Here is a 19,925-nt window from a genome sequence, read left to right as displayed (position 1 = left end):
TATATATATATATATATATATATATATATATATATATATAAACTTCAGTGCTTTGAAGATGAATAGACTCAGCTCATCAGAAGTCAGAGATTTAGTGTTGAAAGCTGATAAAATATGTTTTTTTTCCTCAGTATTCTAGTTTAAAAAATGCACTTTAGGTTAATAGATTAGGTCATCTATAGACTAACCCCCCTCCAAAAGAAAAAAAAGATCATAAAGTGACCTTGGTGCAGGTTTTTTGTCCATATTCTACCCTTCTATTGGAAGGACAGGGTTTATACAAATATTCTTTATAGTTATAAATTCATACTACATACTGCCTTTTTTAATATAATTTTATTTCTGTGCTTCTCTTTGCTGATTTAACGAACAGTAAAAAAAAGTCATAAAGGTGGCCGGATGCTGCTGCCGTTCAGTGGGATCAGACTGCACAGATTTGCATATAATCAGTTAGATGACGGAGGTTAGGTATCTGCTCAAAGCTCAATGAATACTAAATCAAAGTATGCACCCCAACCACAGTCTGTTCGCCCCGCTGCCATGTGGCAAAGCATCAAGATGCATCCACCGTCATATAATCCAACTACAGAGCAGGTTCTTTCCTCAGCTTGTATTATACTTATCCTTTGCACTCCACGAGGGGAAAAAAGTTTTAATATTTATATAGACACATGCACTTATTCATTTAAACTGTTTTTGAGTGGGTGGAATAATGTTTAGGGACTACAGCTGTAATGGAGAAATCTTATCATTCCCTTCCCTCTGCCCACTTTTGTGCCACTTTCCAGTTTTATTACATCTCCACTGTATTCTTTTTACTTGTTACTGTTTGCAGCTTTCCAAAGTCTGCCCTTCTTCCCTTTTAACGACAAGTAATGATGCTTTTGATGTGTGGATATTATTCATTCATGTCACTGTGAAATGCAACTGTAGTGCCTCTATTCAGACTTTAAAATGACTTTTTTTGTACTTTGTAAGATCGATGTCTGAACTACACACAGACCTCACGATTGAGATAGACCAAAAGCTGCTTTTTTTAAAAACTGCACCTCATTTACAGACTGATATGGGCTGTATGGCTGCATGCTACGAAATCAAAACTTTTTATGACCTTTTCTCTTGTCAACGATTAAAACATTTCTAAATTTGAATTTGCTGTTGAATGCATCATAAAGGCAAAATGTTAGGAAGAAGTGAGACAGTGACTGTAAGAAATGGTAAAGAAAGTGGTTATGTTGGAAAACACAATAACACTCTTGTATGACGGTGCTACAAACTGTGCAGTACCTTCATGTAATATATGTTTTTTTTTTCTTTTTGTAGAAGTCCACTCTGCTATGAGAGGAAATGATTAAACTGAGCACAACATACTGTTACTGGCTAGTAAAAAGTTTTTGCTCAGCCTCACTTGTGTGAAATAAATGTTTCTAAAAATGAAACAAGACAAATGGAAGCAGAAAATGTGCACCTTTGAGATCCTTCAGTATATAAAAGAAGAGTTTGTAAAACATTTATGAAGCTTTTTCTGATAAATGTATCAAAATGGTAAATTGTATTAGCATTAAAAATATAATCTCAATCTCACAAAGTTCAAAATTCTTTGCCATTTGTGCACAGACCAACAATCCAGGCACGTTGGAATTCTTGTGCAGAGCTCTCTCAGCCCAACAAAAATCAGTCAGGTCATGTGGACGGTTAATTTTTTATGTTGAGACGTTTCGTCCTTCATCCAAAGGACTTCATCAATCCGAGGAGCCACAAACAAACGGAGTCCCACAAGCAGCGCATTCCCATAATGGACCAACCAGTTTTATGGTGATAAGATGGCTCCAGTGTCCGCTGAGACCCTGTCGACTCCTCTGAGGCAACCACAGCCAAAGTGGTTCAAAACATCAAAGTTCATGCTCAATAATCCTAATTCTTGTCACCAGCAAACTGATTGGTCCACTGTGCGAGTGTGCTGCTTGTGGGACTGTTTGTGGCTCCTCGGAGTGATAAAGTCCTTTGGATGAAGGACGAAACGTCTCAACGTAAAAAGAAACTGTCCAGATGATCTGACTGAACTTTGTTGGATTTTCTACATGGATTATTGCGCATGAACTTTTAATCTCTCAGTCATAGTCAACAAACACTGAAACAACACTAAATAATTAAAATAAGAACTAAGTGATTCTTTTTACACTGTACAGAAAGTACACCATGTCACATGACCAGTGAAGTTAGTGTTATTATTGCACCTGATCAGTAGTTTTTGTTTTGCCATCAGTCTGAGTGTGACAGGGAAAAGACTTAAAAACCCTTACAGGGTGATGATGCTATCTGCTCTACTGTGTCTCAGGTTGTATGAACATGTCTTGTGTCTGATAAGAGAGTGACATGGATGGAGTGAGTCCTTGATGATTCCAGCTGCTCTTTTCAACAGTGCTGTACATACATCGAGTCCATGGAAGGAAGCTTGACACAGTGACTCAATTAGCAATAATAATAATAAAAACAAAATTATTTAGTCTTATTAAAATTCCCTCGTCTAAGATATTTTAAATCGTAATGAAACTAAGGAAAGTGCTACTATTTTGTCACATGATATATTTGTTGTGTGCAATTAGTATTTCTCGAAGCTGCAATGTCATTTTGTTTTGGATCCTAATTATTATTTTTTTTTTCTGCTTTTGTTGGCCTTCTTTGTGGGCAGTCATCCTGAGAGAGGAGTGTAAACAGCATGTTGGTGATGTAGTGTTAGTGCTGTGTTCAGCACATATGATCCGTATCCACAGGATGTGTCTGTACAGAACTGAGACAGCCAGTGACTGAAAAGCCATGCCAACGCTGCTGCAGTGCCTTATGTAACCTCGAAGTACACCATCAGCACTATATCTGGTCTCATGCTGCCAAGCTGGTGGCTGAATAATATTAAGAATGAGCAGGTTTTTTTTTTTTTTTTGCTTCTTTCTTATTAATATGCTCAGCAGCATCTTAATGGCTTCTTTGTTTACCCTCTCTACAAGTTTAACCTCCTGCCACTACTTCCCTACTTTCATTTATTTTGCTCTTCTACCGACTTCTGTTATCTCTGCGTCTTTTTCAACATTGCCCCCCTGCTGTTATAAGCCTTCATTTTTAGCCTTCATTGCTTTATTGCCCCCAAAATGTCTTTGCATACTTTTTATGTCTTTCTTTTCTGAAACTTCTTTTCTTGTTAGATCTTTTGCTAGAACTAGAACTTCCTATTACAACATGTTGGCTCTGACTTGTAGCAGCACTATTGAAGCTAAGTACAAGTAAAAAAAAACTCAGCTGAGACTATAGATTTATTTTTGTCCACTCGTGTTCATTTCTTTTTTGTGTTTCTGCAGGACTGGGTTTTCCTCACGCGCTTCTGCTTTCTCACCGAGTTTGGGCGGCTGGATTTTCGATTCCGCTACCCAAAGGTAGGCTGATTGATAAACGGTTTTCTTTTTGTATTGCAAGTTTTATTGTTTTTCTTTAAAAAAAAAAACATCCTCAGAAACTTGTGTAAAACCTGAAAAAAAAAAAAAACTGAATTCTCTTATTCACGAATTTGAAATAGTCAAATTCTAAATAGCAGAAATATAATTAATTTCAATGGAATACTGTAGTTAAAAAAAATTAAAATGATGTTCTTTTCAGTTTATTAGGAGTAGAAAATTAAAGGAAAAATGGGAGCAATGACATTAATGATACAGTTGGGGGGCAGAAACTAAAAGTTTAAACAACAAATCCAGGATGAAAACAGTAATAACAGTATATAAAACAACTCTTGCAATTGATGGTAGAATTTACATTTATCGCATTCATATTTCAACAGCATGACCCGATTTCTGCGTTCCTGTAGCTCAGAACTCACCACACTGAATATTTTTCAAACTCAATGATGCCACCAACTGCTACGGACATGAAATGTAAAAAATAGTTTTATTAAATCTTGAAAATTTATCCTCTTGGTTCTCAAAGTCCCACTTAGTATTTAAAAACACATACGATGGATTAGTGGTTAGCACTTTTACCTCACAGTAAGAAGGTCCTGGGTTCAATCCCCAGTTTGGACCTGGGATCTTTCTGTGTGGTTTGTATGTTCTCCTCTTGTTTGCGTGTGTTTCCTCGGAGTACTCCAATTTCTTCCCACAATCCTAAAACATGCGTGTTAAGCCTGGTTAAATAAAGGTTAATAGTAATAATAATTAAAAAAAGGAAGAGGTGGTACAACATTGTAATACCGTGTTTCTCATGCAACTTTTACTATAACATGTCACTGATGTGAAATTCACAACAGATGTTTTTTATATAATATTTTAATTTTTATAATTGGCTTTCTCTCGTTCATTCTTAAATTCACTGACACCTCTGCTCCCATACTCCTCCCTTATTTCTGACTGTTCTTTGTGTAAAAATGTCATCCAGCTTAGTTTTTATTTTATTTTTTTACTTCTCACCATGTCTGTCTTGTTAATCTGCTTTTCCTCTTCGCCCCATGCCTTGTTTTATGTGTTGGAGCAGACTGTGGAACCAATTTAGTCCCATGAAACTCAACTTGTCCGACTGACTCCTCTTATCAATGCAGCCTCTCTTTGTGTCCCTGTCTCTCTCCTGTGCAGTCTCGCTGCTGTCAGAACATATTGCTCTACTTTGATGACAGCTCTCAGTGGCCAGCTGTGTACAAGAAGTCTGAAAAGGTGGGATTCTGACACTCTTCTGCATCATCTATTTGACAACCCAGAATAAGAGAAAGTCACTGCTTATTCACACGTCACGGCAAAGATTTATTAAACTTTCACAATTTAAATTTAGCCAGAGGGTTGTAAACTTCTTATCCTGCTCAGATAAAACCAAGGTTTCCAGTTTCTAGTTAACAATTTTAAAGTTTTTCACCGTTCTATCATATATTATTGATGATACATGCAGGTTGAGGCAGTAGGAATCAGCCTCAGCTGCTTGTGCTTAACGTCCAATGGGAGCTTGAAAGAAGATTTGTTTGCAACTTTAGATTTTAAACAAGTTTTTACCAAAGGAAATCGTATACCGGTATTTATCTGGGATGTTGTTATTGAGGAAAAACTGAGCAGACCTCTCTGATCACAACCACCTCCTCCAGCTCTTCTGGGGCTCGGAAGTGCTTCCAAATCAGCCATGAGATAATGTCGCCAGCATGTCCGAGGCTTGCCCTAAGGCCTCCTCCTGGTGGGATGTGCTCAAAACACCTCCCCTGTAAGGTGTCCGGAAGGCATTCTGACCAAATGCCCAAACCACTTGAACTTGCTTCTGTGCAGAAGAGCTGCGACTCTCCTTTTTGAGTCCCTCTGCTGACTGATCTCCACACAGTCCTTCAGGGTGAGCCCAGCTCGTCTTGGAAGAACACTCAGTTTGTACAAGGATCTAAGATATACGATAAACCATAATAATGTAATATAATGCGGTGTATTAAACAGCAGCCTGAACATGAGTCTTTTGTGAGCAGATGGGTATGAATATAGCAGCTTATGGGTAATAAATCAGCAGCAGAAATAAAGTGTCATTGCAGTGATTTATCTGGTTAGAGATTCATGAGTCTTAACAGTTTCAGGGTACAAGCTGTTCCTCAGTCTAGTGGTTCTACACTTAATGCTTTTCAACATCTGCCTGATGGGAGCGGTGAAAAAGTGTGTGTACTGGATGAGTGTAGTCCTTCATGGTGCAGGTGGCCCTCTTCCTGCATCTAGAGGTGTAAATGTCTGTGATGGTTGGGAGGCTGACTCCAACAGACTTCTGTGCAGCCTTCACCACTCTCTGCAAAGCTTTTCTTTCTGCAGCTGTGCAGCCTCCATGCCACACGTTGATGCTGGAGCACAGGATGCTCTCCACTGCACACCTGTAGAAGGAGGTGAGGACTGAGCTTCCCAGATCAGCTCGCCTCAGCCGCCTGAGGGAGTCGAGTCTCTGATGAGCTTTCTTGATTAGACTTTGTGTTGTTTCCCCAGCTGAGGTTGTCATTCAGGTGCACACCCTATTTATTTATATAAAAAAATAATAAATGTCAGTTGCTGTTTTATTCACTTCAGTACAAAACTATGTATGGGAATGCTATAATTTCTGCTCTCCTCACTTGAAATGACAGGATATTTTGAAGTTGAGAGTCATTAGTTGAGTTCTGTTGTTGTTTTTTAAAAGGGCATGCCAACAAAGAGGCAAAAAATTCTCTGCTCATCCTGTTTTATGCAGTTTTCATTTACCATCTGTTTGTGTGCATGGATTGAGATCTAAGGTTAAACTCTTTGCTTTCAGACACAGCTGTCCAACCAGCATGCATGGATTCTTAGTATTGGCTTGTAGCTGATACGATGAGATGCATAACCTACATTTATCATCAACATTGAATTGATTTCACAGCTAATTAATAATATCTGATTGAAGCTATTTATATTCTACATGTTAACAGGGTAATTGATATGTGTGATATTAGAGCAGGGTTTTCAGGTGCTTATAAAAATCCTGCTCAGATGATTAAACATCTTACTCATCAACTCCGATCTCTTTCATTTCATGGCTCATGTTCTCAAGTCATTTGGTTAGAGGCGTGATCCTCTGCCTGACAACTTCTGACACCTGGATGTGACGACGTGTAGAGATGTTTGCAGTGCGCTTACAAGCGTCACATCATTTCTCAGCTCGCTGTGAGATTCTGGTCTCAGATTTCCAGATTCAGACATTCTGGTCTTCTTTCTCCGCTTGACATTTTACAGTAATATTAACAACTCACCCGTGAACAAACCCATCAAAAAGGAAAGGACAGAGGAGTGCGTTTTTACTCCAGCTGCTGGAGTGATCAGAGACGAACCCCAAAACATTTTCAGTGACGTTTTCAAGAAATACTCCTTTTATTTTATGCGTTTGTTTTCCTAATCTAAACCCCCCAGTTTAGCAATAATACCAGTTCAGGACAAGTTTTTGCAAATCTTTACTCATGTTTATGTATGGTGTTTTTTATATAGAAGAAATAGGAGGTAAGATATCAATATGTAATGCTGATGTTATTTTAATCTGATAAATTACAGCAATCCAATAAGAACAACGAGGCAAAAACGGCTGAATTTGAGTCAGCATTTGTTTATCATTGCATTGACTGCTTTGTGTAAGATTGATTATGTATTAAACTGCAGCGAACCTGCTTTTTATTAAAGAAGTATCAAATAAAGGTTTTAAAAAACATTGTTCCACAGCAGCCACTGCCTGCACTGCAAATCTGTCTGTATTTATTTTGAGTGCATTTTTTAACGCTTTAAAGATGTTTTGAGTTCTTTTTTTGTGTGCGTCATTGGCAGAACTGTTACCAGAAGGAAGCAGTGCTGAGGCCTGAAAATAACCAGGTCATCAATCTCACCACGCGCTACACCTGGTCGGGATGTGTGGTGAGAACACAAACACGTTCCCTTTATTCACACGGCTGAACTGAACAGTGTTTTATAACTAATATGGGGAGAAAAAAATCTGTTTACAGTGTCTGGATGCTGTTTTGTAAATTTGGTTGAACTTTGACCCTGCTCTGCTCTGACATGCAGCGTATTTATCAGTTGCAGCGATCCACATCATTTTCGTTTTATCACCAGACATTTGAACATGTTTTCGCCTTCCCTAACGCACAATGTTTTGGAATGCAAATCAGCACAGAAATATGTAAAACGGAACGAAAGACTTGGATGAAGATGGGAGGGAATGTGAGAACTAATGGCCCATAATGTGTTTTCATAACATTCTAATTTACATGTTTTCACTGTTGATCCCAAAAGATCTCTCCTCCCTGTTTTCCTTTGGTTTAATTCTCGTTTCCAACAAGTGAGCCAGCTTGTTTATTGCATTAAGACGTGTGACTGCCAGCATGATTCTGTTGTTGGGGTGGTTAGTGGATCTTGTTTGTGACATTTCAGACTATATTGGGGTGTGAAATATGCATGCGTCTTGATGTCTCAGGCTCATAGTCTAGTGTGACAAGTCAGTGTCTCTGAGGTAAAAATGTGCTGCCTGTTTGGAATAACAACATCCTTTGTGTATACATTTCTCCTTCCTTTGGATTTTCTAGGTGGAGGATGATGGCAACGAGGAGGTTCTGAGCTGCGTGGGTGGTCGCAGTTTCCGCTCGGTGAGGGAGAGATGGTGGTACATTGCTCTCAGCAAGTGTGGGGTAAGCGCTGACCTCCGACCCTTTCTGACATTATATTGGCTTTCTGTTTAAAAAGAATGGTTTTACTGCCAGGCTGTTTACAAGGTCACGTACAAGGAGTGCAGGCTCATGTAATATGCCCTTTAAATTTATGTTGATTCTGTTTAGAAAAATGGCGTCTTGTCTATGCATCAGCAATAGATTACCTGTGTTGCATTCATAAAATATCAGGAAAGAAGCTGATTTTGTTATTTTAACATTATGTACAAGACTCTCTTCTTTTTTGAATAGAAAGCTTGAACAGATTGTGAGCACAGGTAGCAGAATCAGAATTCTTATGGGTTTTTTTTTTGTGGAAAAGCTCAGCATCACCCGAGTGAGGCTTACTGAAAGGCTGGTTATTTTAAGGCAGATTTTATGCTGCCTTCCTATGAATTTTAAATCAACTCGGAACATAATTTTTGCCCGGGTGTATTCATTCCCATCTGAGCCAAATGCACCATGCTAAATTTAAAATGTGGGCATAATCTTTAATAGGCCTGAATACTGCGAGGGAAGGTAACTCTGTGACTTCCTGTGGTCATCTGAATTCCTGTCACAGATGAATGGATGCATGTATCAGCCTCTCTCCTGTTCCACACCTCAAAAAACTGATCCCAGTGCAGGAAAACTCAGAATACACAATTCTACGTCTTATAAATATTTCAGCTGATCATACATTACAACAGATTCTTTGTCTGATTTTGAATTCCTTTCTGGTCTAACGACTGAATACATTTCTTTCTGCAGCAAAGCCTAAACTGTGCTGTGCATGCATTTTTGGGGGTGGGGGTGGGGGGTTTGCTGTAGCCTGTTGGTTAGGCTGTTATATGGACAGTTTTTTTGTTTTTTTTTTGTTAATTGAACACGGTTTTGTTCTGGGAGATGAGGAGTAAAGTGGTGGTTACTATGTGTTTGCTGAAGAGTTTCTGGACTGGAGAACTTGATCTAGAAATCATGAGGTCGCTAATGATAGCTCAGAGATGATGCATGCTTCTTCGCCCGGGGCATGAGACGAGGACAAATCCTTGCAGTAGGTTTGTGTGTGTTGTTGTTCTGCAGCGTTTTAATGATGTTATGACAGTGAAAATAAATACATTTTCTACTGAATGTAGTCTGCGTCACGTTGTTCCTGGTTATGACATCTTGTTACACCAGCAACGTTCGGGATTCTGGGTGTAATTGTGTGTGAGAACTTGTGCCCTTGAATATATTTTTTGTGGGGTGGAGGATTGTTTTTTGAGCATGCTGGCTGAGAGAGGATATGATTAGAATGGATGCTTCCTGCAGAGTGTGGTTTAGTGTCACGCCAACGTCCGCTGAAAGACAAGCTGCCTAATGCTGCTGGATTTGTGTATAAAAACTCCTCTCTTCTCTTGTGGACATATGCGTGCTGCGTCCTGCAGCCAATTTCCATCCCTTATATCTCACTCTTCGCCCTCTCTCTTCCTTTTTGCTTCTTCATCTTTCCTCCTGCTGTCGCACACAATCTCTGGCAGTGTCATGCTCTCTTTCAACGCTTTCACCATGCTGTGACACGCTCCACACCATGTCATGTCTATTTACCTCTGCTTCTGCTGTTTCTCTCTGTCAACCTTTTCCTAATTGTGTTTTTTTTTAACCCATGTCTTCTTACCCGATTGCTTTCATTTATTTAGTTTTTAGAAAATTGAATGTATTTTTGTTAATAAATTCTACTTTCGTTTAATAAAATACCTATGATGCAGTAGTACCAATTAAGGAGCAGTGAACCTGTGGCAGGACGGTGGTTCTTGAAACAAGTAAATTGTCAGAATATATTTTCCGCAGTACACGTCACACCACCTTATAAGTCACATCAGTCTAAATATGTCTAATAATGTGGAAAAAAACATAAATTCATTGCTTCGCTGTATAAGTCGCATCTATAATGCGTCACCTCTGACAACCTGGAAATGTGGGTCGGTGTTGTGCCAAAAATCGATTGGCTGCCAAATGGCGGCTGTGGGAACGTGCACAGGAGGACTTTAACAAGAATTTAACAAGATCAACAGTAAAAACAATTATTTGTTTGCTCGAAATTATAGCAAAGGTGCATATCAGTCCACCTTTTCCTTCATAAATGCACTTTGGCAGTCAAATCAGCTGCATTTCAAAAGCCGATATGCGGAAGTAGCACGCAGAGGGACAAGTCGCTGTGTCTTTTTTCGAAATTTAACAAGATAACCACCTAAAAACAATTATTTGTTTGCTCGACTTTATAGTAAATGTGTGTCTCAGTTTAACTTTTACTTAATAAATTCACTTTGACGGTCAAATCAGCTCCATTTCAAAAGTATTTGCTGCCTCAGTGCTCCAGGAGTGCGCAGAGGGAGGAAATCAGGAAGGAAATAGTAAAAGATAAGCACCTAAAACAGTTATTTGTTTGCGCGACATTATAGCAAAGCTGTGTCTCAGTTGAACTTTTACTTAATAAATGCACTTCAATGGTCAAATTAGCTGCATTTCGTTGGGGTGGTGCAGCGAAACGAAGCTGATTCGACGGTTGCTCCAGGGATGATCCCGGAGCTGGACGAATGTGGCAGACTTTGGCAAGCCGATTGTGTCATTAATAGCCACTTTTACCTATTACATGACACAACGGCATGTCATACCACTTGAGTGCCATCTAGCGGCTGAAAATGGTAGTGTTCAATATTTTCAATGTCAGAATGAATGAAAACGGTCATATCTCAGCCAAAAATTGGTGAATAAATATGGGGGAAAATCCATATGTCGCTTCGGTTTATAAGTCGCAGGGCATGTAAATTATGCAAAAATCTGTGACTTACAGGCCGAAAAATACGGTAACTCGGCAGCACAACGGATCAGTGGTTGGCAGTGTTGCCTCACAGCAAGAAGGTCCTGGGTTCAATCCCCAGTTGGACATGGGGCCTTTCTGTGTGGAGTTTGCAGGTCCTTCTTGTACTTGCGTGGGTTTTCTCCGGCTACTCCGCTTTCCTCCCACAGACCAAAAACATGCATGTGAGGCTGCCTTCAGGCTCAGTTCTCCCATGGTTAAATAAAAGTTAATAAAATAATAATAATTAATAAATTAACCAATTTTACAAATGTGTTTTTTTTTCTGTTTGTGAAACAAAAAAAACCCTACACATAATTTTGCATTCTTAAAAACGAAAATAGACCCATTTTCTTTTGTCAGCATTTTGATGAGGTGGTGTTATCACTTGCTGGCAGAACTAATTAGACACCCCTATTTAGAAATGGGCATTATACAGATTAACTCAGCTTCATTACTTGTCATTGAACCCAACAACTTGTCAGTGTTTAGTCTTGTGGTCTTTCAAACTGAAAGAAAATGAAAACCTTTTAAGAAGCCGTAATCAAATTCAGCCTCATTATTCTGAGCAGAATTCTCGTTAATAACACAAGATCACCCTATTGGGCAGCCAGAAAAAAACTGAAAATAAAGCAGTTGTTAATTTGCACAAGCTGGGGGGACTAGAATGAGACTTGCAATCATCACACAAGAGCAAGTTCTTCCTCTGTGCCAGATGGGGTGCCAGGTAGACTTGAAAAGCTGTTCTGAAGGGTAATAAATAAGAAATAACAGGAGGAATTGACACCATTACAGGCCTTATGGGTGATTTATGCACCCATACAGGAAATGAACAGACAAGATGATTTTGTTGCTTAGAGTAAATACAGAATAACAATGACATTGGATTCTTGCAACTATAAAATGTGACTATAATATTGGTTTAAATGTTTCATAATCCAAATTATAGTGAAAGGTAATGTTAAACTATCTGAATGTTTTATTTTTAAGTTCCTAGAATCTGAAGTAATAATATAAAAATGCTAATTAGTACTAAAAATAATCCAAATGTAACGCCACATAAACATGAAACTCACTATAATGACAAAATGGTGGCAATATTAATTAAAGCATCAACTATTACAGTTCCATAACACATTTTAATAGCCTTTGTGCAATGCTACTTTTCTTGTACTGGGATTAGTCTCTGAATTTACATAAATGGAAAATTGAGTCTCTTCAGGACAATTTTGTTGGTAACAAAGCACTGTCCTTTGCGCAGCTGTTTATCAGAGCTTGTTTTTAAATCCTTTCATTTGCCTTTAAAGCCCTGAGCGTGAATTAAAGGCCCAGCAGTGAGCCGGGCTTTATCAACTGTCCTCTCTAATACTTCCCTGGTGATCAGGGAGCAGTTTCCTGCAGTCAGGTACTTAAATCTAGATGAACGCCTTGGTAGAATTATTTATGACATGTTAAAAATGTGTTTTACTTCTCAGAATTATATGAAGATTAGGGAAAAGTTTTATTTGTGCTCGGAGAAGCTTTGAACTGTTATAGAAATTCTAATATTATTTCGGGTATCACATTAGATTTGGTTTACTTTGGGTTATTTTTAAGAAAAATAAGCTTGGTTTCTATTTAAGAAAATAAAATTGGGGGTCAGATATATTTAACATTTAAGGTCTAAATTTCCACACCTGTACTAAATAAAAAGCCAACTTGGATGATAACCATAGCTTTAATCTATGCTTGAACCATAGAATTCAGCCATTTTGGAGGCTTATATTTTTCATGGTGATTTAGCAGACTGAATTTGTTTGTTGGGGAACAAAAGAACTAATCAAAAAGGCAAATAGTTCAACTATTTATTTATTTATAAGAAAGAAAGGAAGGAGGTAATAGTTGGATACAGTGGGGTGAGCACAGCTAACCAAAAAGGTAGCTTTGCTAACCGATAATTCATTAGCATTAGAATAAATAAATAGCTTTGCTGTCTGTAATGTGACAACGTTGTAAGTGAACACAACTCAAAACAGTTCATAAATCACCTATAAAGTGTCCATGTCCTGTTCAGAAGTGAGCTTTCAGAAATTATTCCAGTCCATCTGAACCAAAGAGGGGGGGCAAAACGCTGCTGCGCTGAAGCAGAGTGATGCATTCATTGTGTGTCGGACGTCTCCTTCGTGTTATTTACTATAATGAATTAACTCACTTTGGCAATCCTCTTGTGGTTAATTACTTTTACTAACTAACTACAAAGTTGCTGTGCTTCATCCTCAGAAATCTCTCTGCAATAAATGTATTTGTATTAAATGAAAGGTGTGTGAAATGTATGAGAGTGTCACGTCCCAGAAACAGTGTCTTCTTCTTCTTTCGGCTTTTCCCTCTTCAGTGGTCTCCACAGTGAGTCATCCTCTTCCATCTCACTCTGTCCTCTGCATCCTCTGTCCTCACTCCAACTACCTCCATGTCCTCTCTAACTGCATCCATATAGCTTATCTTTGTCTTTTTCCTGGCAGCTTCTAACATCCTTCTACCAATATACCCACTGTCCCTCCTCTGGACATGACCAAACCATCTCAGTCTGACCTCTCAACTTTATCTCCCAGTTGTTTAACCTGTGCTGTACCACTGATGATCTCATTCCTAATCTTATCCATTCTTGTCACTTCTAAGGAGAACCTCACCATCTTCATTTCTGCCACTTCCAGTTCTTTCTCCTGTCTTTTTGTCAATACCACTCTCTCCAGATTACAACATAGCTGGTATCACTACTGTCCTGTAAAATTTTCCTTTGATCTTTGCTGACCCTTTTGTTGCAAATCACTCCTGAAACTTTTCTCCATCCTCTCCATCCTGCCTGGACTTTTTCACCCCTTTATCACACTCCTCATTTTCCTGGACAGTCCAACCCAAGTACTTGAAGTCCTGCACCTTTGTGACCTCTGCTCCTTGTAGCCTCATTGTTCCAAGTACTTGAAGTCCTGCACCTTTGTGACCTCTGCTCCTTGTAGCCTCATTGTTCCATCAGCCTCCCTCTCATTCACACAAATGTACTCTCTTACTACGGCTGACTTTCATTCCTCTTCTTGCAAGTGCATACCTCCACCTCTCCAAGTTCTCTTCCACCTGATCCCTGTTCTCACTACAGATCACAGTGTCATCTGCAAACATCGTAGTCCAGGGAGCTATCTGTCCCACAGACAGTGTGAGCATTTCAAAGCTTGCTGGGTTGGAATCAGTCATGGCTGGTATCTGTGGGCTAAGAGGGCCACGCCCTCCCTCCTGGCATTTACAATAAAGATGTTAAAAAATAAAAATAAAAACTTAAAAATAACAACTTAAAAATAAATACATTTTAGAAATAATGTCACATTTTGTTAAATTTACAACAAAACTGGTGTCACACCCCCTGGGAAAAATCCCAGGGTCGTTCCAAAGGGCTAAATTCTGACAGCCCCATTCTGTTACTGTTCCGTCATGGTTCAGAAAGATTGACAGACGTCTTGCCACGCCCCACTTGGTTTGCGGCTCATTGGGGCTAATTTTGGTCAGTCCAGGGTCAGCTTGCGGTCACAGGATTCATCCAGTGAGAATGGACATACAATAACGTACCTCGAGCATGAGTGTATGTAGGCGTGGTTTGGTGTAGACTGAGTAGGCGCAATGGCGAGCAATATTAGCATAAACGATGTGGATTATTTAATCAATAACCCTTTTTCCTTAATGTCTATTGAGGAAAAACTGGAGGTGAAGAGGTTGGGGCAGGACAGACGAGGATATTCAAATCCAGCAAAGAGAAAACCGTGCTGTGTAACCGTGCTAAACTTGGCCGGACATTCATTCAGCTCGCTCCAAATAATATCAACCCGTCAGTTTGTTTTTATTCTTCTTATAGTTTATTCTGCATTGTGTTTAATGGTGACCAGAAGACGAGTGTTGAACTGAATGCTGTTTAATCTGCATAAAAACGTGGACTGGTCAGAATCTGGGCTCATCGCAGCGGCATAATTCCAACTTATGTGTGCAACGTTTCTGACTGTTTACGAAGTTTCTGAGTGTGAAAATGGGCTTTTCATGTTATTGTCCGGTTCTGGTTTGGTTTGGCATTCATGTTAAACTCTCTGTTATCGGCTGTAAACTGACACCACGAGTCCAGAGACTGTTTATGGTTGATATGAGGGGGACAAGAACTTTAAGGGTGATGATGTCACAGGGTTGCGCTTAGCTTTGCTTAGCCTTGCATAGCATAGCATCGCTCCGTGTAAATCATCATCATCTCCTGTATGCTTTTAGTGCAGAGAACTGTCTTTAAAAAATAGCAGACTTAATTTTACCAGATTAAAATGTAGCTGAAGCTAATTCCACTAAAGGTTTTCAAAGTAAGTGAAAATACTAATCCGCTAAATGGAAAGTTTGTTCACCCATTAGTAGAATTAACATGAACCATACCAACCATTTGGACATTTAAAGGGCAAGACAGGGAATATATTAAGTTGATTTTGGGTAATATTTTTGCTAAGTTAAAATTCAAAATATTTCATGTTTTTTGTGTACTCTCAAATTTATATATTCAGCAGTACGTTACGTTGCACAGTAATTTGTTTTGTAACACTGTTTTCCTTTGGAATGTCATGTTTATCATCCACATATAGGAATAAAAAGCTCAGCCATGCTTTTGTTCCAGGGGCTCAGTGTGATTATCTGTGCAACTTCTAACCTCATTTTTTAGAGAAGCAATTTGCACAGAACAAAATCTCAATATTCTCAGAAGTCTTTTTAAGATGCAGTTATCAGCATTCCAAGTGCACACAAAGTGTAAAAATGCAGATTTCTATGCAAGAACCCCCTCAGTGTTTGATATCAGTGCAGTCAGTCAGGTGGCTTTTATGCCTGAAACCAACCATCAGCTTCAAACTCATTCTGTGACTTTTTCTGTCCTGCAGAGAGAATTCCTGCTGCTCTTCTTCATCATTCCATCTCTTGTGCATCCGTCTCACTTTCCACCTTTTGCATTTTCTCCTTTTTCTTCATTTGTCCTTTCGCTCCAGCTTTATTTTAAACTTTCCTCACATCTATCACTCTCTTTATCTCTGTCTCCTTGCTCTTTATGTCTGTATTGATTTTGTGGCAGTGCACGCTCCATGCTTCTCGCCCTTTTTGATAGAGGGAGTAAAATGGAGTCTCAGTCTGCCAAATGAAATCAAAGTCTTTTTTTACCCCTTCCCTTTCTCTGTTCCCTTGCTCCACTGCAACAAGCACAAACTCCATCAGCTTTGAACTTGTGTGTGTGAAATGAGCTCCCTTTGCTCTGATTGTCAACCCATCTCTGTGCCCTTTCTCTTGTTCACTGCTCCCCATCCCTCTTCTTCCCCCTCACCTCCCAAGTTCACTTTAGTTTGATGCATTTGTTTGTGCTACTGCCAAATATAACATTATTCCAGAGGCAGTTTACTTTGAGGAGTGAATTATTTTCTTATTTGCTTGTTCTTGCATATTTATCAAATCTTTTATTCCTTCCTAATTTAGCATTGTAGAATGTCTTAGACTGACAGACTAACAAATAATGGATTTTACATTATGAAAAATTTAAAAACATGAATAACTTTCTAACAACATTAAGAAGAAGAAAATTCAATCTGATCCACTCTTTCTAATGTGGGTCATACTTGTATTAGAAGCTCAATGAACTTTTTCCCCATCCACTAACTTCTTCCTTTCATTTGGGAGATACCGAAGTGCTCCAGATCAGCCGGGAGACTTTCTGGCTACATAACACAATTACACTCAACAGATAAATCAGCAGCCTGGTCCTCCCCAAAAACATGTGGATGGTTTTTGCTTTCACATACCAGGAACAGTTAAAAGAAATCTTTGTTTTGCTGTTTAAAATGTGACATCCTGGGGTTTTAGTTATTATACCCATCTCATCAAAATAAATGACAACAACAAAGATGAACATCCACTGGAGCCAGAAGCTACAAATGAATTCTTCATGGCAGTTTTGTTTGGGGAATGGACACGAGTGAAAACATTTCTGCAGCATGTGATTCGGGGAATAAGGGACAAAATTAATCAGCTAAATTAAGGATGATGACACAGATTAAAAAAATAGAAAGTATCTTCTGGTGCCTCAATTTAAAACACTGCTTCAAGTATTTTAGCTGTTTGATTCAGCCCACTCAGGTTTTTGGCAATTGTGAGCCAGGTGTAATGAAAGTGCACTGGAACTGTAAAACAAAAGTCATTACAAGATTAACAAAAAATTGTTAACATAATAAAAATGATCAATAACCCTTTGCTTTATTTTTATCCACATTGTGTTGGATCAGAACTCACAATGAATACATTGTGATTGAAAAATGAATTTCATTGCGCTGGACTGAGCTTTGCTGCTCATGTGTCTTCGGTGAATTGAATCGTTGGCAGTGGGACAGATTGGCCACAGACCAGAGATGCACAACTCTAGTGAGCGTTGTAACCTTGGACGGTTGTGTGAGTTTAGGTCATGTGTGGTTGTTGCATTTCAAAGTAACAATCACAGCAATGCCAGAACCCAAAAATATGACAAAGAAGCTCCAAACTCTTGACTCCAGTCCAGGCAAACATCCTTGGGGAACGTCCAGTCTATGTCCTTCATTGCTGTCCTCTTTGTGAGACTACAGCATACACAGAGGTCAATGCCTTAACTGTCAGAGCTAAATTGGCAGCACAAATTGAACCTACTGTACTTGCTGCCGTACACATCACACCGCCGTGTAAGTCGCATCTGTCCAAATATGTCTAATAAAGTGGGAAAAGACATAAACGCATCACTTCTCTGTATATGATGCATCTATTATATGTCACCAGTGACGCGTCATGTTTGTTATGCGTCTCCACTGACAACCTGGAATTGTGGGCCGGTGTTGTGCCAAAAATCGATTGGCTGCCAAATGATGGCCGCGGGAGCATGCACGGGAGGACTTTAACAAGAATTTAACAAGATTAACACTTAAAAACAATTAAATGTTTGCTCGAAATTATAGCAAAGGTGTGTCTCAGTCCTTCTTTTCCTTAATAAATGCACTTTGACGGTCAAATCAGCTGCATTTCAAAAGCCGATTAGCGGCTGCGGGAGCACGCAGAGGGAGGATTTGCTGCGCATTTCTTCAAAATTTAACAAGATAATCACCTAAAAATAATTATTTGTTTGCTCGACATTATAGTAAAGGTGTGTCTTAGTTGAACTTTTCCTTAATAAATGCACTTTAATGGTCAAATCAGCTGCATTTCACCTGGGTGACGCGACGAAATGCAGCTGATTTAAGGTTTACTCCAGGAGTTCCAAGCAAGACGAAGGTGGCTGCTATGGCAAGCCAAGTGTCTCATTAATAGCCATTTTTACCTATTAATAAGACACTTGGCTTGCCATATTACTCGAGCGCCCTCTAGCAGCTGAAAAATGGTAGTGTTCAATATTTTCCATGTCAGAATGAATGAAATCGTCAGATCCCAGCCAAAAATGAGGTTATAAATATGGGAAAAAACATAAATAAGTCATTTAGGTGTAAATATTGCAGGGCATGCTAATTTATGCAAAAATGTGCAACTTATACAGTGAAAAGTACGGTACTCTTGTTCAACATATGGTTTTATCATTTGTGATTGATCTGTGTAATTATGCACTATGCCATGCCCTGTTGACTGGTATTCTGTCCTGTCAGAAGTTTTACCATTGTGGCTAATGAGTGCATAAAAACAGTTGACTTCATTGGTAAAACACTTCTTGTTTTTTTATTATTATTTTTTTTTTACCAACGCAGACCTTTTAATTTAGATATTTCAGCTGTCTGATTCACGTTAACTCAGGTCCCTAGAATTTAACTGTAAACTGTGTGTGGTGGCTTTTAACTCCAGATCATATTTTTTCTCTTCTAATAAGCCCAATAAATATCAATTTTCAGTCTTCTAGTGAAAAGTGAACTGTCCTGAGAGAGTTTAAATATAAATCTATAAGTCATTACCTTTTGCTGCCAGTTCAACTTGCAGAATTGTCCACTACAGCTAGAAGCATTAATCATCTTCTGTACAGATCACAAAGCTTGTATAATGATGCAAGAGAATATATTTTTAATCAAAGGCATTGCCCCCGCTTTGCGTTTCTTCTTTGTTTTTGCAGGGCGATGGTTTGCAACTGGAGTACGAGATGAAACTGACCAATGGCCAGTCTTTCTGGACACAGCATTTCTCTGCAGATGAGTTTGGTAAGAGCCATTAGACCGAATGAGAGGGATTATAGAACGAATCGCCAATGGCACAAGCCAACACCACTTAGCACGGCCAATAAAGCCCACTGCACTGAACAAATTGCAATAATGAACAAACGGCTGAATGAATTAATGATGATGGATGAACGGGGAAAGCGAGATGAAAAGAAGATGCTCATGTATCTTCTAAATGAATTATTCTAACGTCTTCAATGGCCCTCTCGATCACTCACACTCTGCTTGTACTGTAACTACATCTCTCTGTTCCTAAACTAATCAATTTGTCTTCATTATCATATTTTTTAATTCTCATCATAATATACCTCTTCTTCTACTCGTAACTTTTGTTCACAGGAATCTTGGAGACAGACATCACGTTCCTGGTTATCTTCTTCTTGGTGTTCCTCCTGTCCTGTTACTTTGCCTGTAAGTACCACATTTTCTACTTACCGGTAGTCACTCTCCTTCCCTTCAAGACCATCTATTCAGATGTTCAAAGCTCACAGCAGTCATTTAATGGACTTTTTAAACCCCAATGCTAAAATCTACATGCTTTCTTGATGGGATAGGAGTAAGTTCTCATGTTTTTATTTTTATGTGAAGACTGCTGTAGTTCATTCTTGTGCTAAGAGTTTGTCACGGTTGAGCCCACGTGACATAAAAGCAGGAGGAAAATGGTCAAAGTAGGGCT

The 19,925-nt window shown here is 38.9% G+C and overlaps 1 protein-coding gene across 1 annotated transcript in view; it reads left to right on the top strand.

Moving 5' to 3' along the window:
• tmem145 (transmembrane protein 145) overlaps positions 1–19,925 on the top strand; it is a 46,486-nt gene that overhangs the window by 15,199 nt on the left and 11,362 nt on the right. Inside the window, exons 2-7 of the mRNA XM_037676175.1 lie at positions 3,354–3,428; positions 4,614–4,691; positions 7,314–7,400; positions 8,069–8,170; positions 19,147–19,231; positions 19,589–19,660. Of these exons, the coding sequence (XP_037532103.1) occupies positions 3,354–3,428; positions 4,614–4,691; positions 7,314–7,400; positions 8,069–8,170; positions 19,147–19,231; positions 19,589–19,660 (499 nt within the window). The remainder of the gene's footprint in view (positions 1–3,353; positions 3,429–4,613; positions 4,692–7,313; positions 7,401–8,068; positions 8,171–19,146; positions 19,232–19,588; positions 19,661–19,925) is intronic.

The sequence above is a fragment of the Nematolebias whitei genome, chromosome 5 (assembly GCF_014905685.2).
Source record: "Nematolebias whitei isolate Nwh7 chromosome 5, NemWhi1, whole genome shotgun sequence".
Taxonomy (NCBI): domain Eukaryota; kingdom Metazoa; phylum Chordata; class Actinopteri; order Cyprinodontiformes; family Rivulidae; genus Nematolebias; species Nematolebias whitei.
Note: the sequence above shows the minus strand (reverse complement) of the source record. Positions and strands in the feature narration are given on the sequence as shown.